Source organism: Geotrypetes seraphini, chromosome 2, assembly GCF_902459505.1.
Source record: "Geotrypetes seraphini chromosome 2, aGeoSer1.1, whole genome shotgun sequence".
NCBI lineage: Eukaryota > Metazoa > Chordata > Amphibia > Gymnophiona > Dermophiidae > Geotrypetes > Geotrypetes seraphini.
Window position 1 is genome coordinate 309,046,195 of NC_047085.1, and position 26,248 is coordinate 309,072,442.

The window sequence follows — 26,248 nt, forward strand, 5'->3', positions numbered from 1 at the left end:
CATGGCAATGTCGGAGCCCCAACGCGGCCGATGGAAGAAAAGATGCAGAATGGCCGTGCCCTCCTTGGCGTGCTGGACAGCACCATGGGCCATCCTCTTCGTCAAAGTGTGTCCCTCGCATCCTCCACAGTGCACTACTCCTGCCTTGGCAAGACACACAGAGGGAACATCGACCCCCCTGCCATCGCCCTCCATCGCCACAGCACACCACCAACGCCAGCGGACAAATGAGAAAATTGACCAGGCAAAGGTAGGTACATAGCCCAGTGCTGTTAAAAACTGTTAGGCCGTAGAACCAATGGACAGACAAGGTGGAAAAAATAAAAATTGAAGTTACTGTTACGGACAAAAAATTCGAATCGAGTTAGGTATAAGTGAAAAAATTAAAGGAATAAAAATAAGTGAAAGATATTGAAGAAAAATGAAAATAAATCCAAAATAAAGAAATAAGGAAGGGAGGCACCACCACCTATGATGTAATCCGGCACCATCTTGAAAAAATCCAAACCCAACAAGTTTAACATGTTCACAGTTTTTAGATACTGTATTCTCAAGGATTTGATATATATCAATTCCAAGATATCTTATTTCTGAGGAAACGCAGAATAAATTAAATGGTTTGATAATATTAGAGTGGGCCTAGTGATTAAGAGTTTAAAATCCAAGATGGCTGCTGCCAGTAAAATCGTGCCAGTATAAATCGTGAAGTATAAAAATTCCAGGTAAAGAGGTATGGGAACCCTGGCTCTGGCTATAGAACCTTTAAAGTTCACTATTAGAGACACCCCTCCACCCAATTTTCCCCATAGGCCTTACTATGCCATGTGCCTGCCTGCTTCAGCTTAGGAATGCAGCTGGGATAAATGGAGAAGGACTCTGCCTCACAAGTTCACCAGATGAACTTGGTCTTCAGGTTTCATTTGGATCGAGGTCAGACTGAGTCTCAACCCCCGGAAAACCTTGCGCTGCGGAGGGGGAGAGGACCATGCAGCTGGCCCACTATTAAGCCTGGCCAAGCTGGGATGAAGCCAAAGAGCCTCAAGCTCCTGATAAATTAGGGATGCAAGCAGCGAGAATTAGAAGGAGCCAGTCAGGAAGCTGCTCAGCGCCAAGCAGGAGCTCCACAGCGCATTCCTGCTCAGTGCTGCTCAGCAGCTGAAGAAACTTGATCTCGCAGCAGCCATCACCGACTGGGTTATCAGCGGGGTAGAAGTGTGGAAAGCTTGATTCTGCCTACTGCACCACTAGACCACCAGGGATTCCAGCGGCAAAGGAGGTAGGACAGACGGACAGCGGGCAGGGAGGGGGTACAGGGTGGAAAGCCAGGAAGGGAAGGGGGCTTTGAGCAGAGCCTGGCAGGGAGGGAGCTGGGTGCAATCAGAACCTGACAGGGGTATGAGTATTTTTTTTCTTAAAAACTGCTTTAAAAAAGGGGATGCGTCTTATATGCCGGTGCATCCTATACGCTGGCAAATACGGTACTTAGAAAGAATACCCCCAAATAATAAAACCACAGAGCAGAGCAGAAACACTTCTGAGCAACTTGCTCGCAGAAAAAAAACTGAGAGGGCAGGAGCAGCTTCCCGGGAAGGAGGCAGATTTCAAAAGATGATTGATAGTATTCTGCAAGCAACTTGAGTGTTCAGATGCATTATCCTAGCATTCAGGACCACTAGATACATTCACTAGAATTCATTTTAAGGCATGTGGAGATATAAATTTCTGTTGTATGTATTGTACTGTATGTTTCTTGTACGCAATTCTTTATGGGGAAAGGGTGAGCAATTTTCTGACAGCCAAATTACTCTTGAAAATGACTGATAGAAATTGCCTTCCATCCTCTGCATGAATATCTGTCCTATAAGTCTATTTTACTGCACATCCAGAAAAGCACAGTTACTTACCGTAACAGGTGTTATCCAGGGACAGCAGGCAGATATTCTTAACATGTGGGTGATGTCACCGACGGAGCCCCCTAGCGGACGTTTTCGCAAGCAGACTTGCTTGAAGACCTTCAAGCTTGCGATTGGCCCGCACATGCGCACGTGCCCTTCCTGCCCGACCTAGGGCATGCATCTCCTCAGCGTGGCCTCAGTTCAGATAGCTAGCAAAGAAGCCAACCATGGGGAGGTGGATGGGTTGCGAGAATATCTGCCTGCTGTCCCTGGATAACACCTGTTACGGTAAGTAACTGTGCTTTATCCCAGGACAAGCAGGCAGCATATTCTCAACATGTGGGAGACCTCCAAGCTAACCAGAACGGGATGGAGGGAGAGTTGGCAATTTAGGAGAACAGATTTTGCAAAATGAACTGGCCAAAATGGCCATTACGCCTGGAGAAAGTATCCAGACAGTAGTGCGAGGTAAATGTATGAACCGAGGACCAAGTGGCAGCCTTACAGATTTCCTCAAGTGGAGTTAAGAGGGGGAAAGCAACAGACGCAGCCATCGCTCTGACCTTGTGGTCTGTGACTCGACCCGGCAAGGAGAGACCAGCCTGAGCGTAACAGAAATAGATACAAGCGGCCAACCAGTTAGAAATGGTCCACTTAGAAACAGAGTGACCCAAGCGATTTGGATCGAAAGAGAGGAACAGCTGGGGAGCAGAATGATGGGGAGCAGTACGCTTCAAGTAGAAGGCCAGCGCATGCTTACAATCAAGAGAATGCGGAGCCATTTCTCCAGGGTGAGAATGGGGCTTTGGAAAAAACACAGGAAGAACAATGGATTGGTTGATGTGAAACTCAGAAACAACCTTAGGCAAGAACTTAGCATGGGTACGGAGAACCACCTTATCATAATGGAAGACAGTGAAAGGTGGGTCCGCTACCAAGGCTTGAAGCTCACTGACCCGACGGGCAGAAGTGAGAGCAATCAGAAACACAACCTTCCAAGTAAGATACTTCAAGTGAGCCCGCGCTAGCGGCTCGAACAGGGGTTTCATCAAGCGAGCAAGGACCACGTTAAGATCTCAAACCACAGGAGGAGGTTTAAGGGGCGGATGAATGTGGAAAAGGCCTTTCATTAAGTGGGAAACCACAGGATGAACAGAGATAGGCTTCACGTCAATCGGCTGATGAAAACAGCAATGGCACTAAGGTGGACTTGAAGCGAAGAGGACTTGAGACCAGCGCCAGACAAGTGTAACAGATAATCCAGGACAGCAGATAAGGAGGCAGATAGCGGCTCCTGCTTCCGAGTAGCACACCAGGAAGAAAAGCTGGTCCATTTCTGATGGTAACATTGGCGAGTGGACTCCTTCCGAGATGCCTCCAGGATGTCCAGCACAGGCTGGGAGAACTGGAACAAGGGCATTAAGTCTCGAGGAACCAAGCCGTCAAGTGCAGAGACTGTAGGTTGGGATGAAGTAGAGAACCTCGACTCTGCATAAGCAGAGAAGGAAAAACAGGCAGAAGAGGCTCCCTGGAACTGAGTTGCAACAGAAGGGAGAACCATGGCTGTCGAGCCACAGAGGAGCTATCAGAATCATGGTGGCATGCGTGGACTTGAGCCTGACGAGAGTCTTCAGAATCAGAGGGAATGGAGGGAACGCATATAGAAACAGGTTCGTCCAATCCAGCAGAAAAGCATCTGCCTTGAGCCTGAGAGGGGTGTAAACCCTGGAGCAGAAGCGTGACAACTTGTGATTGAGAGGGGACACAAACAGATCGACATCCGGAGTCCCCCAACGAGCAAAAACCTGCCGCAGGATCAAGGAATGGATGGACCACTCATGAGGCTGCAGAAGACGACTCAACTTGTCCGCCAGACAATTGTGCTGGCCCTGAATGTAGATCGCTCGAAGAAATATGTTGCGGCGGATGGCCCAATCCCAGAGCCGCATTGCCTCTTGGCACAGGGACAGGGACCCCGTGCCCCCTTGTTTGTTGATATAATACATGGCGATCTGGTTGTCCGTGCGGACCAGCACCACTCGGTCGCGAAGCAGGTGACAAAAAGCTTTCAGGGCGAGGAAAATCGCTCGAAGCTCCAACAGATTGATGTGACAAAGGCGGTCGGCACTGGACCAAAGACCCTGAGTGCGAAGACCATCCAGATGAGCCCCCCAATCATAGGCCGATGAGTCCATCGTCAGGATCTTCTGCGGAGGAGGAGCATGAAACAGAAAACCTCTGGAAAGATAGGAAGAGAGCATCCATAAATGGAGAGACTGCTTCAACAAAGGAGTCATGACAATGAGTCGAGAGACATGGTCCCGATTCTGGTTCCATTGGGACACTAGAGTCCATTGAGGAATACGGAGGTGAAGTCTGGCAAAAGGAATCACGTGAACTGTGGAGGCCATGTGCCCTAGGAGGACTATCAGGAGCCGAAGACAGATGGGCCACCCTCCGGCATAAACGAACAAGGGCCTCTAGTCGAGGCCGAGGCAAGAAGGAGCCGAGACGAACCGTGTCCAGGACCGCTTCGATAAACTCCAGAGACTGGTTTGGATAGAGGTGAGACTTGGGGAAGTTCACCTCGAAATCTAGTCTCTGAAGGAGCAAGATGGTTTGATTCGTTGCTCGCAGAACTTCGTGGTGAGAGGACGCTTTGATCAACCAGTCGTTGAGGTAAGGAAACACCTGCAGGCCGTGGAGATGCAGGGCCGCAGCTACCACAACGAGACATTTCATGAACACCCTCGAAGAGGCCGCCAGGCCGAAGGGAAGAACACGATACTGGAGATGGAGATCCCCCACCCGGAATCTCAGATACCGGCGAGAGGAATGTGTGTGTACGCCTCTTTGAGGTCCAATGAGCACAGCCAGTCTCCCTCGTCCAAGAGGGGGTACAACGTAGGAAGGGTGAGCATTCTGAACCATTCCTTGACTAGAAACTTGTTCAGGGCACGGAGGTCCAAATCGGACGCAGATTCCCCGTCTTCTTGGGTACGAGAAAGTACCGTGAATAAAATCCGGTATTCCACTAGTCCGGAGGAACCTCCTCGACCGCCCGAAGGCGAAGAAGGGCCTGAGCTTCCTGCAGAAGGACAGGCAGTTGAGACCAGGCAGAAGGAAACTCTCTTGGAGGTAGGTCCGGGGGCACGTGACTGAAATTAAGGGAGTATCCCTCCCAGATGATGGAAAGCACCCAACTGTTGGTGGTAAGACTTTCCCACTAGGTATAGAAATGATGGAAATGACTCCCGATGGGGAGGGGGGAAGGCTCCAGAAGGAAGGGAGCCTGAAGGCTCAGACTGGAATTATCAAAAAGACGGCCCAGGTTTCGCCGGAGCTGGTAGCTGGGCCTTAGCCTTACGCTGCTGCTGCTGCGGCTGCTTCGAAGGAGGCCGAGAGAAAGCAGGGGTAGATTTCTGCGGATATCTCCGGGGAGGAATTTCGTATTGCCGAGACGGAGGGTTCTTCGGCTTAAGTCTCACCAGAGAGGCGAAGAGCCGTTTGTGTTCTGAGAGGCGCTTAGTGGCCGCCTCTATGGAATCATCAAACAGCTCATGACCCACGCAAGGGAGATTGGCCAGATGATCCTGGAGATTCGGATCCATATCCACAATCCTGAGCCAAGCGAGGCGACGCATGGTGATCGCATAGGCCCTGACCCTCGAGGATAACGCGAAGGCCTGAAACATATAGAGGCAGAGCTGGGAGAGCGTCTCCTCGAGGAGATGAAACTCCTGACGTCGAGAATCCGGCACGTCTGCCCGGAACGAGTGGAGGGTTTCCACACAGAACCGGAGATAGGACGTGAAGATAAAGTTATAATTGAGGACACGGTTCGCCATCATTGAGTTTTGATAAAGGCGGCAACCAAACTTAGAAACATAGAACATGATGGCAGAAAAGGGCCACCCCCTAACTACCTCCATGAAGAGATCCCACATGCCAATCCCATCTTTTCTTAAAATCTGGCACGCTGCTGGCCTCAATTACCAGAAGCATGCCAGATTTTAAGAAAAGATGGAATTGGCATGTGGGATCTCTTCATGGAGGTAGTGTGTCCATCGTACGGCCCTCCCGACCAGGAGGGACGGCTGCGTATACCTTCGAGGGGTTGGATTTCTTCAAGGAAGATTCAACCACCAAGGATTGGTGCGAAAGCTGAGAACTTTCAAACCCCTTGACAGGGATTGTCCGGTAACGGGACTCCAATTTGGAGGGAATAGCCAGGACCACATAAGGGGTCTCCAGGTTCTGGAGAAATGTTTGCCGGAGAACCTGGTGCAACTGCAAGCACATCGCCTCACGGGGCGGATGAGCAACACCCATTTCTGCAAGGAATTCCTGGGTATAACGGGACTCAGACTGGAGGTCCAGGTTGAAGGCCTTGCCCATGTCAGAAATGAAATGAGTGAAGGAGGAGTTTCGAGAAGAAGACTCATCCTCCTGAGGAGACCCCAAGCGAGATCTGGGGGTAGCAGAGAAAGAGGGAGAAATTTCCCTCGAATAGCATGCCGAAGCCTTGGAGTCCCACGAATGGGAGATCGAGGAGGCTCGACTAAATCGCCTCGGGGACATCGAGGAACGACCCCGTATAGGATGGGTCTGGGAGGATCCCCGAGTTCAAGGGACCATCTTGCGGAGCCTCGGAGAAGACGGGGCAAAGGAAAACTCCTCCACCGGTTTTGAAGAAGACCCCTGAGAGGTGGTCATCAGCCCCAAGGGGGAATGCACAGTAGAGTCCAACTCAAGGACAAGGGTGTGCCTGGAAGGTTTTGCGGTCGGAGACCTGCCCTTTTTAATCCTCACTCTCATGTCCGTCTTGTCTATGTCCTCAATGTACACTTCTCTCCCTTTCTATAAACATTACTTTTAACAAGTATTGCTTTTATTTTAGCATATTATTGTAAACCGGCTAGATACCCGTTGATGGTCAGTATATTAAAAATCAATAAACTTGAAACTTGAGGAAAGAGGAGACTTACCCGAGGCCGGAGTAGCAGGAGGAGCCGAGGCCGGAGCCTTGGAGGACGAGGGGGACTTCAAGGCCGAGGACTTTGAGGCCGAGGCACCCAACACCGGTGCCGAGGTCAAGCTCGAGGCCTGTCCCGCAGGATCCATCGGGCCAAAAAGTTGAAGAATCTTGGCCACCCTCTGATGAAGAACCTGCAGTTGCAGAGTCGTACAACGTGGACACGACTCAGTGCGGTGCTCCGCACCCAGGCACTCCACACACCAACGATGGGGATCGGTGATGGAGATAACCTGGTTGCACTTAGTGCAGTTCTTGAACCCGGTGCGAGGCCGGGACATAAGAAAAAAGACAGCCGCAGCCCCGCGAAGCCAGGCAGCCAGAGCAAGACCGGAGACCCAGTCAAAAAGATACGAAAGAAACGAAGAATAACAAAGACACGAGCACAGCAACTCAAACGAAAATAACAAAGAAAGCCGCAGTGCAAGAGGGACAACGAGATCACGCGCAGCAAGGGAACAGTGCTTCTGGCTCTGTGGAAAACATAGAACTGAGGCCACGCTGAGGAGACGCTTGCCCTAGGTCGGGTGGGAGGGGCACGCATGCATGCTCGGGCCAATCGCAAGCTTGAAAGTCTTCAAGCAAGTCTGCTTGCAAAAACGTCCGCTAGAGGGCTCCGTCGGTGATGTCACCCACATGTTGAGAATACGCTGCCTGCTTGTCCTGGGATAATGGATATTTCTAAAGCAGACTGCTTAGGATGGGAAAATATATCTTAAATTTTCTGTATGGTAAGGGATAAGAACATAAGACTAGCCTTACTGGGTCAGATCAATGGTCCATCAAGCCCAGTAGTCCGTTCTCACAGAGGCCAATCCAGGTCTTTAGTACCTGGCCAAAACCCAAAGAGTAGCAACATTCCATGTTACCAATCCAGGGCAAGCAAAGGCTTCCCCCATGTCTTAATAACAGACTATAGACTTTTCCTCCAGGAGCTTGTCCAAACTTTTCTTAAAACCATCTACGCTATCTGCACTTACCACATCCTCTGGCAATGCGTTCCAGAGCTTAACCATTCTGAGTGAAAAAATATTTCCTCCTATTGGTCCCCTAGTCTGTAATTTTTGATGGAGTGAAAAACCGATCCACTTGTACCCGTTCTACTCCACTCAGGATTTTGTAGACTTCAATCATATCTCCCCTCAGCCATCTCTTTTCCAAGCTGAAGAGCCCTAACCTTTTTAGTCTTTCCTCATACGAGAGGAGTTCCATCCCCTTTATCATCATGGCCGCTCTTCTTTGAATCTTTACTACTGCTGCTAGATAGTATCTTTCTTGAGATAAGGAGAGCAGAATTGAACGCAATACTCCAAGTGAGGTCGCACCATGGAGCGATACAGAGGCATTAGAATATCTTTAGGCTTATGAACCATCCCTTTTTTAATAATTTCTAGCATCTTGTTTGCTTTTTTGGCTGCCGCCGCACATTGGGAGGAAGGTTTCATCAGATGCATATTCAGCAAATAAAATCTGACTACAAGGATATTTGATCTCTTTTACCCTATAATCATGCCCCATTTCTGAGTGCTGTTTCGTGAGGTCATACAATCAGTTTACTCACATGAGTGCTAAAGGAAAGTCCTGAGAAAATCCTGCTGCTCCACAGACTTGAAGTGCATAATCAACAACTTTACAGGCCATCCTCGGTGCAACAACTTTAATCATGGCAATCTGTAGGAGTAACAAAAAAAACTTTTAAGACGCACAAATATGAATTCCCTCCCCTTCAGAAACAAACCACGGTGGGCTCTTCACCACCCTCTAGATTTTGCTGTCAGCTCACCATCTTCAGGCTATGCAGCAGAGGGTAAACTTGGGAAATGAACCATCTTTTCCTAAGAACCACTGGGCTGGCCCACACTTTGAAAAGGTGATTTTAAAAGAGAGGAGCTAAGTTGTGAAGGCACATAGGTATACATATTGAACCTGTTTTATACAGGCAACACATGCATTAAAGTGCTTTTAAAAGAACTTCTCTGAAAACTGCCACACAAAGGTGCCAATGCAGAAAGACCCATTGTAGAGCCGGCTAAGCACATCAGTTCCACAGTGAAAATACTAACTAAAAATAACACAGCATACTATAAGTAATAAGAATGCAAATTACTGCCATGTTGAAACCGCAGCAGTAATCCACAGCTCACTGCAAAATGTCACCCTTCCTGTCAGTGCTTGAGTGGTGACAGGCCAAGGCACTGACAGGATGGGTCAGCAAGAACAATATCAGTCAAAAGTGGGATGAAGGAAGCAGCTTTACTAAATCAACTTATGACCCATTAGGAAAAAACACATTTAGAGAAAACAGTTTTTATTGATGGAAACAAACAGGCAAGAATATACAAGCTCCAAGCAGAGAAAAACCAAACAGAACTACAAAACCCAGTCAAACTGACCAATAAAGAAAACACCATCAGTTTTTTCAAATAAATGAGCAGTAACAATCCCCTCCCCAATCCCAACAGAAAATAGTTAAACTGCAGACCACTATACTCTTATAGATCCCGAGGAAGAATATCATCACACACACCCCACCCACCCACTCGTACACTAGTACTGTATAAACAAAGAAAAAAATATATACAGCCCCAACAAGAAAAACAAGAAATACAATGAACTCATCTTGCAGTACAGCAAAACAATGCTTACCACCATCCATCCCCCACTCCCCCTCCCAAGACCTCCATCCCACCAGACCAAATTTTACGTAGGTTAGCTATGTACTGCAAGAAATGAGGAAAAGGGAACTAAAGGATTGCCACATTAAGCGTGAGGAAAAGTTCCAAGTGTATAAAGGTAATAACTAGGGGTACGTATAGGCAATGAGCGGATGTAAGGTTCCCATATAGAACGAAGATACTTAGAACGTTTAAAGGTAAGTTTCAAGTCTCAAAACTCCAATATTAATAATTCATGTAGACGATTCCGCTAATGCCAGAACGAAGGGGCCACGTCCTTTGTCCAATTTTGTAATATACATTTTTTCCCCAATATACAAGCCTTCAACACCCAAAGCCTGGAGCCCTGTCCACGAACATTAAGTGCCCCAATCTGCACCAAAAGAATCCCACCAGCATGGAGAGGAATAGTTTGATACAAAGAACCTCAAGATATTCCAGAATCCCCTGCCAAAACTGTACAATCGGAAAAAAACACATTTAAAATGAAAACCAAAACAACCCCCAAAATCAAACAATTTGACAGCTGTCTGCATTGGCTTGGATCTCTCTCTCCTTCCTCCCAGTCAAACCTGAGGTCCCCTTCCCCTTGCTTACACACAGGGCAGGTTTTAGATTAGAGAGTTGCGCGGGGACAGAAATCCCACCCGTCCCCACCCATCCCCGCCAAAGTCCCACCCGTCCCCACCCGTCCCCGCAAGGAATCCCACCCGTCTCCACCCGTCCCCGTGAGGAATCCCTCCGTCCCCACCCGTCCCCGCGAGGAATCCCCTCCGTCCCCGCCCGTCCCTATAAACTTCAGAAATAGTTATTTCATTTAATTATGCTACTGAATTAAAGGCTCTGGTAGAAACCCATTTACAAATAAGCAAAAAGACTTTATTAATTTGGAAATATTAATTGGGAAGAATACATACTTTGTAAACGGGTTTCTACCAGAGCCTCTAATGTTTATAAATTTTTATCAACACAACTAATATACTACTTTATCCTGAAGCAAAAAAAAAAAAAAAGAAATAGAATTCTTTTCCTACCTTTGTTGCCTGGTTTCTGCTTTCCTCATGTTCTCATTCAATTCCTTCCATCCACTGTCTCTCTTCCTTCTGCATCTTCCATTTGCTCTGTTACTGTGCCTCTCCCTTTCTTCCCCCTTCCAAATTGGTCTGGCACCCATCTTCTTCTCTCTGCTCCCCCCATAGTCTGGCATCTGTCTTCTTCCCTGCCAGCGTCTTCTCCCTACTCTCTCTTCCTCATTTCCTTTCAGTGTCCTTCTCCCCCCCATCTTCCCCATGTTTTTTCAGCGTCCTTCTCCCTCTCTGTCTTCCCCATGGCCTTTCATCGTCCTTCTCCACCCCTTTGTCTTTCCCATGTGCTTTCAGCATCCTTCTCCCCCCTCTGTCTTCCACAAGTGCTTTCAGAGTCCTTCCCCCCCCGCCCTTCCCATGGCCTTTCAGCGTCCTTCTCCACCCCTTTGTATTCCCCCATGTGCTTTCAGCGTCCTTCTCCCTCCTCTGTCTTCAAGTGCTTTCAGAGTCCTTCTCCCCCCTCCTTCTCTACCGCCCCAGGTGCAGCACAGCCGGCCAGGTCCCCTTACTTTTGTGGCACTTCCCCGACCGACCGACAACAGCCCCGGTCCGACAAACCTCCCTGCCCTTAACCGCGAATCTAAATTACCTTCTTACAGCTGCTGTAAGAAGGTAATTTAGATTCGCGGCTACAGGGCAGGGAGGATTGTCGGACCCGGGCTGTTATCGGTCGGTCGGGGAAGTGCCACAAAAGTAAGGGGACCTGGCTGGCTGTGCTGCAACCGGGGCGGGGCGGGGCTGACCGCCCCCTGTAATAGATGATAGAATGTTCCCTTGGTAGCCACTCGAACCGCGAGGCTACTCTCCTTCTCCTTACCTGCCCTGCCTGCAGCACAGAGCCGAACGGAAGTCTTCCCTACGTCAGCGCTGACGTCGGAGGGAGGGAGGGCTTTGTTTAAGCTTTGTTTAAGCCCTCCCTCCCCTCCGACGTCAGCGCTGACGTCAGGAAGACTTCCGTTCGGCTCTGTGCTGCAAGCAGAGAAGGTAGGGAGAAGAAGAGCCGCGCGACTGAGTACATCCAGCCCCGCAGGAGCCCCGCGACCCTCGGAGGTGTCCCCATGGGATCCCCGTGACCCTAGGGGCGTCCCCACGGGATCCCCGTGACCCTAGGGGCGTCCCCATGGGATCCCCGTGACCCGAAGGGGGAACCCGCGGGATGCCCGCGGGTCCCGCGGGATTCCCGTCGTCCCCGTTCCCGTGCAGCTCTCTATTTTAGATATACTGTTTAGAGAATGACACGGTGAAAAAATTGGTCCCCGTCACCGCCCCGTCCCCGTCTCACCATCCCCGTCACCGCCCCGTCCCCGTCTCACCATCCTCTTCACCGCCCCGTCACCGCCACTGCCACCCCATTCACCGCCCCGTCACCGCCACTGCAATCCCATTCACTTTTCTTTATTTACGTATAAAGGAAACATTCTTTAAAACTTTAAAACTTAGTTAAATATTAGTTAATAACTATACAAAAACAAAACACGCAGAGAAAAAATTAATTAATATAAATTCTCAAAACTGACACATTTTGATATCTAAATTTAAAATAGTTATTTTTCATACAGTTTTTCAATCACTAATCTTCCACCACCCCTGGGGCTAGCAATGCAAAAACAAACACGACATGTAATTTAAATGCTTACAATGTTAGCCTATATGGTAATTAGACGCGGCCGCTGTACCTAATCGCGGCAAAGATCTCCCTGCCGTGATTAGCATAGTGACCGCGGCTACGGCTGCAAGTCTCCCCTCCCCCCAGCGATCACGGCAGGAGGGCACCCAACCCCTCCTGTAGACCCCCCCAACGGCCCTCCCGACAATCGCAGCAGAAGGGTACCCAACCCCTCCTGCCGGTCCTCCCAATGGCCTCCCCTAAGATCGCCGGCAGGAGGGTACCCAACCCCTCCTGCTGGACCCCCCCCAACGAACCCTCCCACCCCGGAACCCCCTTAGTCTTACTTTCCAAGTTGGACCGGACAGCTCCTCGCTCGTCTGGCCAGCAGGCTTGCCTCCGTCCAAATGAGGCGGGCCCGCCCCTACCCTGCCCAACCCACAGGATCCTAGGGCCTGATTGGTCTAGGCACCTAAAGCCACTCCCGCTATAGGAGGGGCCTTAGGTGCTTGGGCCAATCAGGCCCTAGGATCCTGTGGGTTAGGCAGGGGAGGGGCGGGCCCGCCTCATTTGGACGGAGGCAGGCCTGCTGGCCAGACGAGCGAGGAGCTGTCCGGTCCAACTTGGAAAGTAAGACTAAGGGGGTTCCGGGGTGGGAGGGTTCGTTGGGGGGGGTCCAGCAGGAGGGGTTGGGTACCCTCTTGCCGGCGATCTTAGGGGAGGCCATTGGGAGGACCGGCAGGAGGGGTTGGGTACCCTTCTGCTGCGATTGGCAGGAAGGGTTGATCTGACAAATGAGGAGCACGGTGAAATAGCGGTTCCTAGAAGGGGGTACATTGGCCCGCGGGGACAAACCTGTTCACCGTTTCCGCGGTCGGTGAATGGCCTTGTCCCCGTCACCGCAGCGACTACTATTTTTCTTCCCCGTTTTCGGCGGTGACCCGCGGCTTAAATGCGGTGGCCGCGGGTAAACCGTCACCATGTCATTCTCTAATACTGTTGTCCAGGGTAGAAATGAAGGAGGAGCCCCTCCCCCCTCTCCTCCCTGCTATTACTACCACACATAAAAACAACTTTAAATGACTTCTTCACACACAAAATACAGCCAGACCTTTACTAAATACAGAACTGGGAACCCCCAAGAAATTAAACTCAACAAGAGAAAGACAAACTGTTATGCACTTTTTGTACTGAACACACAGGAGTTCTGGGCCCAGGATCTCCTAAAATTAGCCACTTCCCTTGCTGGTGGGGGTCCCAAAATCCTGTCAGTTGAAGACCACCTCCTCTGGTCTGGCAGCCATAAATCTCCAAGCTCTGAAGCTAGCAGTGTAGAAAAAAATGTATCACTAGTATTAAGCTATGATTCTTCTGGAACTAGTAAGATAAGATTATTAAATGCATGTACTATGTATGAGTCATTTGCTGAAGAAGCATTACCTTATTGCCTTTCTGGAAAGAAAACAACTGCAATTCAATTATATTTAAGTAGTGACCAACTTATAGCTCCAAATTTGTACTAAGCATATAGATGCTCAAGGGGTGGAGGAGAGTGGCATGGAAGAGTAAATTAACCTATGTACCTGGAGAGTTATCTGAGTGAGGTGCATTGTGAGGGACTGTTTCTTACCCGCTGAGAAGTTCACTGCTCTGCATAACATCTACAGAGGAGGCGATTTCGGGTGCCAATTCTTTGCATCGGGGACTTTCACCTGAGGGTGAAAAGCAAGCCACCACTGTGGCGCGTGGCCTAAGGGGCTCTCCCTTGGAGACACGAGTCACAGGAAGATACGGGGAGTCATTATACTTAAGATAAGTAAGATTTTTACCTTTTTCAATGGGGAAAAGAAAAGTGAAGGTCAAAGTTTCGACACCTGTATCAGCTGGCCCCATGGATAGGCACCTTGTACTATCTAGTGCAGGGATCTCAAAGTCCCTCTTTGAGGGCCGCAATCCAGTCGAGTTTTCAGGATTTCCTCAATGAATATGCATGAGATCTATGTGCATGCACTGCTTTCAATGCATATTCATTGGGGAAAACCTGACTGGATTGCGGCCCTCAAGGAGGGACTTTGAGATCCCTGATCTAGTGTGTCTGGACAAATTGTGAGCACAGATTCTTTATCAGAAGCATCATTCAGCCCTTTAGAGCGTATCCCACCTCCTCCTCCAAATATATCTGCAGGTCAGGATCCGATAAATGGATCAATTACTCCTCCGTCTGGGTCTCCTGTGCAACATGCATCTCCTCTATTAGTTTTTGAGGAGATGCCAAAACCCTTATCCTTTCAGGAGGAGGCTCTAGTTGCACAGGAGATCCGGGAAGAGCCTCAGGATGTTTTCGTGAACGATTAATACTAGAGTGGAGGGATTATTGAAGTCTGTGATGACTCAGAATGTGAAGTTTTCTAAAGAAGTAGTTAATGACTCACATATTATTCATACTCAAATTGAAATCATGGAAAATATGTTATGGGCAAAAAGTTTGCATCTAGTCAACTTCCCAAAAACCCATTTGTTAACCTCAGATAATTTATTGCAAAAATACTTTAAAGAAATTTTGGGGTTGGCTGATGCAGAAACGTTGTCCATAACAAATTCATATTATATCCTACAGAAAAAAAACAGCTCCTGCAGAACTTGTAATAGATCAGCTAGAACCAACAGAGTTTGATTGGACGGGTTTCCTTGAAGACCCACAAGATATGATCCATACTAGAGCAACTCTTTCGTTGACATGTATGAGGGAGATAGATAAATCTTTAATAATGAAAGCTTATTTTCAAAACAAACATGCAAAATTCTATGGTGATAAAGTTCTAATTTTTCCCAATGTGACCAGGGTAACTCAATTAAAAAGAAAAGCATTTTTGGATTTAAAACCAAGAGTATTGGCCCTGGAAGCCACATTTTATCTTAAGTTTCCATGTAAATGTGTTTTGAAATTTAAAGATTGTGAATATATATTTGGGGACTCTGTATAGCTTGAACAGTTTTTGCAGCTTCATGAATCTAGCAATTAGTCCCCATTTGACTTAAATAGAATTGGAGCTCGGAAATAATTTTATGCACCATTGATAGTTGATTCTAAATCATGATTATTTTTGTTGTTATTTCCTTAACTATGATCGGGATTACTGCTCCCATGATGTGGACTAGAGGATATAGAGCTAGATTCACTAAGGCCATGGATCGGATACAATCCGATCCATGGCTGGGGAGCTAATTTACAAAGTGCCTCCAACTGACCTCCCGGATCGCTCTCCAGTGATCCCAACGCATGCACAGACCATCTACTTTGCCTGTAGATGGTCTGCACATGCTCAGCGCGCTTGAAACTTTTTTTTTGAGTCAGGAGGAACTTTACTGTTTTACTTTTATTTTTTACTTCGCAAGCTCGTGGTTTTAAGTTAACCCACTTGTACTGCGGGGATGGGCAGAGAGCAGATCGGGGCAGAGAGGCAGGATTGGGGCAGAGAGCAGAAGGATATCGGAGCAGAGAGCAGAGAATCAGGATTGGGGCAGAGAGCAGAAGGAGATCAGGGCAGAGAGCAGGGCAGCAGAAGGCAGGGCAGTCAGAAAGGACCTGAGCGACTGGTCCTCAGCAGTTGCTTATTTTTTGATCGGTCAGCCTAGTCGGTGTCCCTCATTTTTTTTGTTTTTTTGTTTATCGATTCCTGCCTATTTTGAATGCCGTTCCCCCTCATTTGCATGCGCAGATCAGAGGATGATCGGGACAGTGGTTAGTGAATTGGTTGGAGGAAAATCGGATCGCAAAGGGGGTGAATCTAGCCCTAAGTGACGAATTTGGGGTGAAATTATTTTCCTTATTCCTTTGTCTGTAAAATCCTTTCTTTGTTATTATTTGTATAACGATGGACACATTTCAGTTATTTAAGACATCTCCCTTGTCTTTGTTTCTTTTGTTTGTTCTTCTCTCACGAGGCAAAGGCCCCCCTCTTTTCTCCCCAAAAGGAGGAAAAATGGTTGGCTCAAATATAAGTCGGGCGACTTAATATTCAAGTGCCTAGCCCCTTCAGGCTCTGCACTCAGCCTCCTCCCTGCCAAGCTCTGCACCTAGCCCCCTTCCCTCCCTCCCCTGTCAGGCACTGCATCCAGCCCCCTTCCTTCCCTCCCTCCCCTGTCAGGCTCTGCACCCAGCCCTTCCCTCCCTCCCCTGTCAGGCTCTGCACCTAGCAACCTTCCTTCCCCCATACGGCTCTGCACCCTGTCCCCCCCCCGCCCTATCCTCATATCTCCTCTGCCGATCCGAGCTCCTGTACTAACTGGCTGTAACAGATCGAGTTTCTTTGGCCGCTGAATGGCACAAGCAGGAGCACGATTTGGCGCTGCTGCTCGGCACTGAGCAGCTTCCTTACTGGCTCCTGCGAATTCTTATGAGAATTCGCTGGAGCCAGTAAGGAAGCCCCTCAGCACTGAGCAGCAGTGGCAAATCGCACTCCTGCTCGTGCTGCTCAGTGGCCAAAGAAACTTGATATGTGGATCTGGTTAGAACAGGATTTCAGAAAGTTTGCTCTTGCCTGCTGCACCTCCACCAGGGATCGGCAGAGGAAGTATGAGGAAAGGGCAGGGAAGGGGGACAGGGTGCAGATCCTTGCAGCAGCAGCCTGCAATAATTCTGGGAGGGGGTGTTGGCTCGAATATAAACCGGGACCCCCATTTTGGGGCCAATGTTTTGACCCAAAATTCCCGGTTTATATTCGAGTATATAAGGTACTCTCTGCTTGTCCGGATGTGGTGGAGAGGCAATAGTGGGATAGACGGTGTTTAAGAATGAAGAATAGAGTTGGAAAGGTTTGAGAGTGAGCTGTTGGAGAAAAAGATAAGCTCAAGATAGTGGCCATGCTGCTGGGTAGGAGTGGTAACACAACAAAGAAAAATGGGGAGACCCAATGATCCACAGTGAAAATTTTTTTTTTTTTTTTTTAAAAGAGAAACTAAAGAAGAAAACCGGCGACTGTGAGAAAAATAAACCCAAAACCGCGGACAAAAAAGGCAAAAGTGAAAAACACTTCACGCAGAGAGTCGAAGACTGACTTCTCGTCTCCGCGGAAAAGTAAGAACTGAGGAGACGCGCCCGATGTCGGGCGGGAAGGCACTCGCGCATGCGTGGTGCGGGCGACTCGAAACTTCGAGTTTCTTCAAGCAAATCTGCTTGTGAGGCGTCTGCATCGGGGCTCCGTTGGATCACGTCACCCACTTGTGAGAATACCTGCCTGCTTGTCCTGGGATAATTTATTTAACACTGACATATAAAACCATGAAAATTCAATTAAAAAAGTACAATGGTAAAAATACTGTGATGAAAATCCAATCGGACCCTACATGGTCCGTGTTTCGGCGAACACGCCTTCTTCAGGGGTCCTAAAAGGAAGAGGTGATGATGAATAATGATAAAGAGAAAGATAAAAAGATAGAAAGATAAGAAGTGACTGTGATGACAATCTGGAGCATGCATATTAGTGTCTATACTTGACTGCAAGATAAAACAAATGAGCCAAGTGTGATCATGCTATATACAGAGGCTTGAAACATCGACAAGAGACATGAGAGGAAAAAATGTACCAAAAAAGGCCGAGAAGAAAAAGTACCATGGTGTGTATTAGAATATAAGTTTAAGCACAGAAATCTATAAAGTGCCTAAGAGAAGCCATAAGAATGAAAAGTTAATAGAATGAAGAAACCATAGTGCGTGTCTGATTTTGAAAACATGAAGAAATATGTGACACAATGTAATGACGAGAAGACATTATACATACCAATGGTTTGCAAACTCACATATAAAGAATTGGACTGAAAACAGTCTATTGTCTTTAAACTATATAAAAAAGACATCGTATTCAAACATGAAGAAACCATAATAGGACATGAACACATAGAATAATACAGTTAAAATAACAGAATAAAATGACTTAGTTCTAAGACAGCAGGACAATCTTAGCTATCAAATTACTAGACAAATCATTTCATATTGTAATTTTAAAGTTAAATGATATAAGATATGTAAAGCATGGTCACGATGAAATATAATGCACCCATGAAATGAATGAAACAAAGATGTGAATGGATTATATATATGAACCAATAATTAAAGAGCAAGCTGAATGTTCATACTCATGGACACTAAAGGCAATGAAAGTAAGACATGATAAATTGAAATCCATATATAACAGTGCATTAACAACCATGTGAGGTAAAAATAATAATAATGACAGGTACAAATATGGCATGATACTTAAGGATTAATGGTCTACAGAAGGCAAAAATGGCCTATGTCCATAGTTAGGTGAACAGCAAAGATTTAGGAAACGAGAAAGCACGTCAAAAGGGAAGCTGTGCTGAAGTAAAAAGCAAAGCAACAGAAGTGGGGGAAAAACAGCTTTATAGACCTGTATTGAAGGTTAAGGCAAAAAGATTAAAAGCTCCATGTGGCTTTGGGATATAAATAAGGCCGCATGCTAAAACTGTGAGTGTGTATATTCTCTAGTGTAATTACAAGTTGACGGAAATTTAAGTTAAAAAATATACTTCTATTAATTCAAAACTGAAACAGAAGTAAGACACACCAGATAGCCAAAAGGAGCATATAAAAACACCACTGGACACATGATTTAACTTAAAAATGTAACATAAAATGCTAAAAAAAACTATAATATGCTAAAACATTATAATGAAACAAGTCCAAAAAAAACTTACCATGTGAGCAAAGAACACCGCAGACAAGCTGAAACAGCAAAAAAATGCTAAAGAGAGAATCCAATGGGGAGACTGAAATTAAATACAGTGGAACCTTGGTTTACGAGCATAATTCGTTCCAGAAGCATGCTCGTAAACCAAATTGCTCGTATATCAAAGCAAGTTTCCCCACAGGAAGTAAGGGAAACTGCTTTGATTGGTTCCACCTCCCCCCCCCCCCCGAGGCTACCGACGCTGCTCCATTCTCCCCTCCTTGAGGAATCCGACGCTGTTCCAAACCCCCCCCCCCCGCTCGCATTGCCCCCCCCCCGCTCGCAGTCAATGACATCCTTTACCCGACTTGGCATCAGTACCGGTACCCGAAGATCCTCCCTCTTCTGGCGCGGCCTGGGCTGGGCGGTGCGTTGGAGATCCTCCTTCTTCTGGGCTGGGCTGGACTGGCTTTGAGCATTTGCGCATGCTCAAAGCCTTCTGGTCTCGCTCTCTCCGAGATTGAGAGCGAGACCAGAAGGCTTTGAGCATGCGCAAATGCTCAAAGCCAGTCCAGCCCAGCCCAGAAGAAGGAGGATCTCCAATGCACCGCCCAGCCCAGGCCGCCAGAAGAGGGAGGATCTTCGGGCACCGACACTGGTGCCAAGTCGGGTAAAGGGTGTCATTGACTGCTCGGGGGGGGGGGCAACGCGAGCAGGGGGGAGGATGCCGGATCGCTGCGGGGGATGCCGGATCGCAGGGGTGGGGTGCTCGTACAGCGAGGCAAGCTCGGTTTACGAGGCACCAAGTTTGCAAATGTTTTGCTCGTCTTGCAAAACACTCGCAAACTGGTGCACTCGTAAACCGAGGTACCACTGTACTAGCTTGTATTATGTTGGATGATTCTATTGGTTGTAGAGTTGAATGGGAAAAACCATGTGGAGAGGGTGATGTATTATCTAAAGTGCTAAACAAAATTGAACATAAATGATAACAAAAGCAATATTTTTTAAAAAAGGAAATGAAAATACAAATCAGTGTGTATAATTGTTATGCCAGAAATAATGATGAAGACTGAAGATATACCACAAAAGCACTGAACTATATGGTAGAAGGACTTGGTATGCTCTGATGTATGTGGACTATTACATAAACTGTGAGAGTGATAGAATCAATTGCAGGTTCTAATAGAATTAAATAAAGATTGACCTGAAACTGATATTGGAAAGGAAATGTTAAAAAGGGAATTAATAAGAAAAGGGAACATAAGGCTAATACCTATATAATATGCAATGATGCTAACAAACCAAAAAATCTTGCATCACAATATAGTCAATAAAGAAAAATAGATACCCACAACAAAGGCAAATGTGTTTGCAAAGACCCACAGAACATGACATAAGTATGAATCCACAATAAATGGAAAACACATAATAAATATGAATGACAAAACATATAATACACAATATAATATGGTATTATAAGAAATGTATCAATTCTAACTCTGTATTTAAACCTGCTGGTGAAATCGTGTTTATATCAAAGATAGTTCTTTGCTCTGCTTATAGTAATAAGCAATCAATGTTACCACCTCTCCAGCTTTGTTGAAAAGTCCTGTAGATGAAAAGGCCTAATTCAAGCCAATGTGACACTAATGGTGCTGATGTGACATTCCTTAAAATGCAACTTCTATGTTCAATAATGCGGGTTTTTACTTTCCTTTTGGTTTTGCCCATGTACAAAAGATTGCATAGGCATTTTATAATGTAAATGACTTGTTCTGTATTACAGTCACTGTCAAAATTTAAGAATCTTTGTTTGCCTGTCCTGGGATGTATGAAGATCTGCATGTGCATGGAATGTTGACATACAGAGCACTTTCCACATGGGCGATGCCCGTGATATGCTGCTGACATAGTTTTAATCTGTGGGAGTATGGAAGGTACTAGTTTATCCCGCAGATTTCTATTCTTAGTGAATGCGACAATTGGCTTGATGGTCTTGAAGCATTTATGTAGAGACAGAATGTGCCAGTGTTTAAATATAATGTTGTGAATTTCTCTAGGATGATAGGAAAACTGCAAAGTACATACCAGGTCTGAAGATTTCTTGATTTTATTCCCGGTGTCTAGTAGGTCTTCACGATGAGATAATTTAGATCTCTGATATCCCTGATGAATTGTCCTGGATGGGTATCCCCTTTGTGTGAAATTATTTGCTAGTGTAATTGATTGTTTTTCAAAATCTGAAGGTTCAGAACATAAATGTTTCAATCTTAAAAATTGACTATATGGAAGATTATTTTTTAATTGAGTTTGATGACAACTGGAAAAATTGAGATAAGTATTTTTGTCTGTAGGTTTCCTATAGATAGTTGTTTTAAAGCTGTAGCGGTCCTTGTAAATCTTAATGTCCAGAAAGGGAATGGTTTGAGGATCAAATTCCATTTTGAATTTTAGATTTGGATCACAAGAGTTGAGCCAAATGAGAAAATCTTGTAATTTATTGATATTTCCTTTCCAGAGAATGAATATATCATCGATATATCTCTTATAGAGATGCACTTCTTCTTTAAATGGATGATCCGTTAGAAAATTGTTCTCAAAATGTGCTACATAGAGGTCTGGGGCCATAGATGCCCCCATCGCTGTTCCTTTTGTTTGTAGATAAAACTATCCTTCAAAACAAAAATAGTTTTCCATTAATGCAAGAGTGGCCAAAGTGATAATGAATCTGTTGAGGATGCATAATTCTGTCATCCTTTGTTGAAGTGTTTGCTCTATAATTTGAATAGCGGACATTTGAGGAATATTGGTGTATAAGATTCAATATCAAGAGTAACCAAGATGAATTCTGCAGGGTCACCATCAAAATCCTCTAATATAGATATCATGTGTGCAGAGTCCTGAATGTATGAATCTATTTTGGGGATGAAGGGTCGGAGAAAGTAGTCAACAAAGTCTGAAAAGGGTTCCACTATAGATCCATTACCCGATATGGTAGGTCTACCGGGTGGATTTTCCAAATATTTGTGTATCTTAGGTAGAACGTATATGGTTGGTATTACAGGATTGTCATTCACCAGGAAAGTTTTTTCTTTAGATGTCAAAATACCTGCTTGATAAGTACTCTTTATTAGTTCTTTAATCTCTGTATGTAATCTTGTAGTTGGGTCATTTTCTAGGGGAATGTAAAATTCTAAGTCATTAACTTGTCGGAGTATTTCTTTAATATAATCTTCACGATTAAGAATGACGATCCCCCCTCCTTTGGCAGCAGGTTTAATGACGATTTGATGATTATTCCTTAATTCGGTAATAGCATGAAATTCTGTATTGTCAAGATTATGATTATATCCTCTACTTTGTTTTTTCTTTTCAAGATCTTCTATGTCCTGCAAAACACATTCATAGAATGTGCTAATGAGGGGATCACATTGAGTATTGGGGACCCATTTGGATTTATTTTTCATGATGGAGATGTCCGTATTGCTCATTATAATGTCATCTTTAGCGAAAAAATGTTTGATTTGTAGTTTTTGCCTCAATTTAAAAAGATCAATCCTAGTTTGAAAGGGATCGTATTTGCATGTAGGAATGAATAACAGTCCTTTTTATAACACCGATATTTGTGGGTTAGTAAGTACAGTAGATGATAAATTATAAATAGGTATTTCTTCTATTGCCATCTGTTCTGATTGTAAAAGGTCCGGCCTCTGTTCCCTCTGTTGGCCATGGTGCTTCTCATCCTTCCTCTGTGGTGTCACTGGCCATGCTGTATGATGTCTATATAATGTGCCCCTTGGTTATATGTCCGAGTTGTGCCCTGATTCCTGTCCTTTGTCCATAGTAAATCTAAAAAATTCCGATTAGACGATTGTGTTCTATATGGACTGGAAACATTGACGGGAGGGCTTGTAGGAGGAAAGGTATAGGAGTGGTAAAACAATTAGGAGATTGAATGAAGTATATGAATCAGAGGGATCACTAGTATGAATGTGAAAGTCCTCAGAATGACAGAAGGGGGAAGATAGTTAAAAAAAGAAAAACTGGGAGTCAATAGTCAGTGAGAAAGGAAGAGTGGGATTTATGTAATATGACTTTGTACAAACTTTCTATTCCCCAATTGTTTTATGTATTATTATTCTTTAAATTGCTATGAAGATTATGCCGTATGGTGGTATATCAAACTTGATATATGAGGGGGGGTGGCGGGTCAATAGATGACAGCTGTGGTGGAGTCAATTAATTAATGAAATGGACCTTAAAGAAAAAAAAACAAAAAACCAAAGGAGGTTAAGGATTGAGGTTAAAAAATGAGGTTAAGGATTGAGGTTAAGGAAACAGTCAAAACCTAGAGAAGGGGAGAACACCAATATTCCAATCAATCAGACACTGTGTATGGGAGAAGGGATGACTTCCATAACAGAGGACAGTAACAAAATCAAAGACTTCAGGAAAAATCTAATCTCAGCTAGAGCAAGAAAATGCAGTATATGAGATATAGATGTTGTGAATGTAGGCAAGCTTGACAGACACAGCAGATGTTCCACAGGGCACAGTAGAAAGATAAAGAAGAGGGAAAAAGGAGAGCGACAGGACTAAGATAGTGGTGGTGGTGGTTGTAGTTTGATCTGCACAAGTGGAGTGAGAGTTGCCTTGGAGGGCTAGGATTAAGAATGTTATCTTAAGGCAGCGGTGCACAACTTCGGCCCTCGCCAGGCCAGATTTTCAGGCTTTCCTAAATGAATATGCACGAGATCAATATGCATACAATGGAAGCAGTGCAGGCAAATAGATCTCATGCAAATTCACTGGGGAAATCCTGAAAATCAGACTGGATTCAGCCCTTGAGGACCGGAGTTGTGCACCTCTGTCTTAAAGTGTCTCCCCTTCCCCTCTGAGATACACTCATAGCATGAGAAGCATGTGATAGGAATGCAACACAAAACACACACACTTGCTCTTGATCGGCCCTTGCTATTCTTGAGTCAAGGCAGTAGACGTCTTCCCAGCAGTTGTCCTACTTCCCAATCACTGAATTTGATGTCAAAGAGTCCTCCAGCCCAGTGGTGTAGCAAGGGAGGTTAGCGACTGGGGTAGTGGCACCCAGCATCACCATGCTGTGTGCCCCCCCAACCTTTCCCCACCGCTTGAGCGCCCCCCCCTCAACCCCTGCGTACCACTTGAAGTGTTCACCGGCATGAGCAGCATTTTCCAATAGAAGGTGCTGTTCGAGCTGGCAAACATTTAGAGGTATGTGGGGGGGGGGGAGGTGCCCCCTGTGAAGATGGCGCCTGGGGCAGTCCATCCCCCTGCCCCCCCTTACTATGCCACTGCTCCAGCCTAACTAAATCTGTCTTTCTATAAATCAGTGAAATGGTGTGGTAGCTGTGTTAGTCCACTGTTTGAGATAATATATAAAATTAAAAGAAATGTATTGTTTCATTAGCTTTTGAAGGTGACCCTTCTTCCTCAAATCCTCCCAAATGCCTATCTTTGATGCCCTGGTGGTCCAGTGGTGAATCTACCACTTCTGCCCTGGTGGGGCAGAAGTGATCCTCCTATACTCCTGGCCTGTGCAGGATCACTATTGGAAATGGCTGCCTTGAGGTAGCTAGGTCACACAATTCATTCTGATACCCAGTGGCCACCCAGAAACATTTTCAGTAAATACATAAACCAGGATTAGTTATTTTACATCAGGTCACACCTAGTCCTCCAATATGTTGCTGCAGCACCATTAATGTTCATAAGAACAGGAACATTCACGAAGCAAATTTGTTAATCTGTAGATTTCTCCCTTTTCAAGTAGATATACGTTTTCTTGGACTACTTTTGCATGCTTCGCCTTTCAATTGCCAGAGGCCATCTACTCAAGCAGATGGGCTGTTTGAAAACTGCCTGTCTTCAATGGAGGTAAAAGGATGTGCTAATAAGCTGGTGTGACTGACCAGACCCTCTGTTCTACTTTGACTGCAGCTGATTTGTTGCCCCTAGAAGCTGCTGCCCTGGCCTAGACAACTGCCTAACCTACTCTGCACATGCAACATCAATGCTGAACTGTAGTTGTCTTGAAGCCAGATGATATGATAAATGCAGATTTGATATCATAAGGAAAAAACAGCTTTATCTAGCGACTGGTTGGAATATACACAATTGTAGGAAGTCTCATAAGACAATCTGATGCAACAGGAAGCAGAAACTGCCTGAAATATACCTTGTCTTACAATCAGTGCACTAATGGTCAGTAAAGTAGCTACTAACAGCAGATTTCAGAGCAGGAATCAGTTCACCAGATCATACCACAATAATGTTACATGACCATAAAGAAAAATAAAATAAATTTGTGAAGAGGTAGAGAAAACCAGAATACAAACGAGAGGGAGAAGGGGATGCAAAGATAGAAACATACTTGAGAGGGATGAGAAAGTAAGGGGAAAAAAGTCCACAAATATTAATGAATAAAATATGGCTAATAGAGTAATTAAACACGTCTCTTGCTTCTTGTGCTATCAGGTCTTATTGTATGTCATCATATAGTATCTTGGACGCTGATATCAGTCTCATATGATATTTATATAGCTGGTTACACTAAGGGGTTAGATGTACAAAGAATTAATTCCCACAAATAGGGAAACTCCTTTAGTATCTCTGGCCTTATATTTATTGGTACTGAGATGACCTATAGTACATTCCAACATTATTAGTCTGATTGGTCAGTGACATCACTTACTGACATACAATTCAATGCTCAAAAGGTCAAATACTTATCAAAACAAATACAGCAAATTTAAACAATTCAACCATCATCTGGATTAAATAAAAGTTTCAATTAACTTTTTCAGTTCAGATTATGATCTCAAGTCCTGAAGCAAAACAAACCTTCATAGGTTGTTGGTTTTTTAATTTTTGCACTATACTTTTTATTGAAAAACTGTTATAAGGAAAAAAAATGCACAAGTAAAATAAAGAATACTACAGAAAAGTCAACTGTGGTATAACAAATAGAAAGTAATGCTCAGAGTACAGGCAGTCCCCGGGTTAAGAACGCTCAATTTATGTCAAACTCGTACTTATGAACCAGGGTACTGCCTCTCCCTTCCTGTGCCAATGCGACCCTTCTTCCTCTCTTCCTGTCCCAACGCACCCCACCTCTTCCCTTCTGTGTTCCAACGTGGCCCTCATCGTCCCCCTCCATTCCATGTTCTAAATTTGTGCTTCCTCTTGCCGGCTCCATCCTCCAAGCCACACTTCTGTTGTCAA

General features: G+C 45.5%; 1 protein-coding gene across 1 annotated transcript in view; it reads right to left on the minus strand.

Annotated features, from left to right (window-relative positions):
- The window catches only part of ACAD11 (acyl-CoA dehydrogenase family member 11), a 258,546-nt gene that overhangs the window by 6,648 nt on the left and 225,650 nt on the right, over positions 1 to 26,248 (minus strand). The window contains exon 19 of the mRNA XM_033929962.1: positions 8,492 to 8,601. Within this exon, the coding sequence (XP_033785853.1) occupies positions 8,492 to 8,601 (110 nt within the window). The remainder of the gene's footprint in view (positions 1 to 8,491; positions 8,602 to 26,248) is intronic.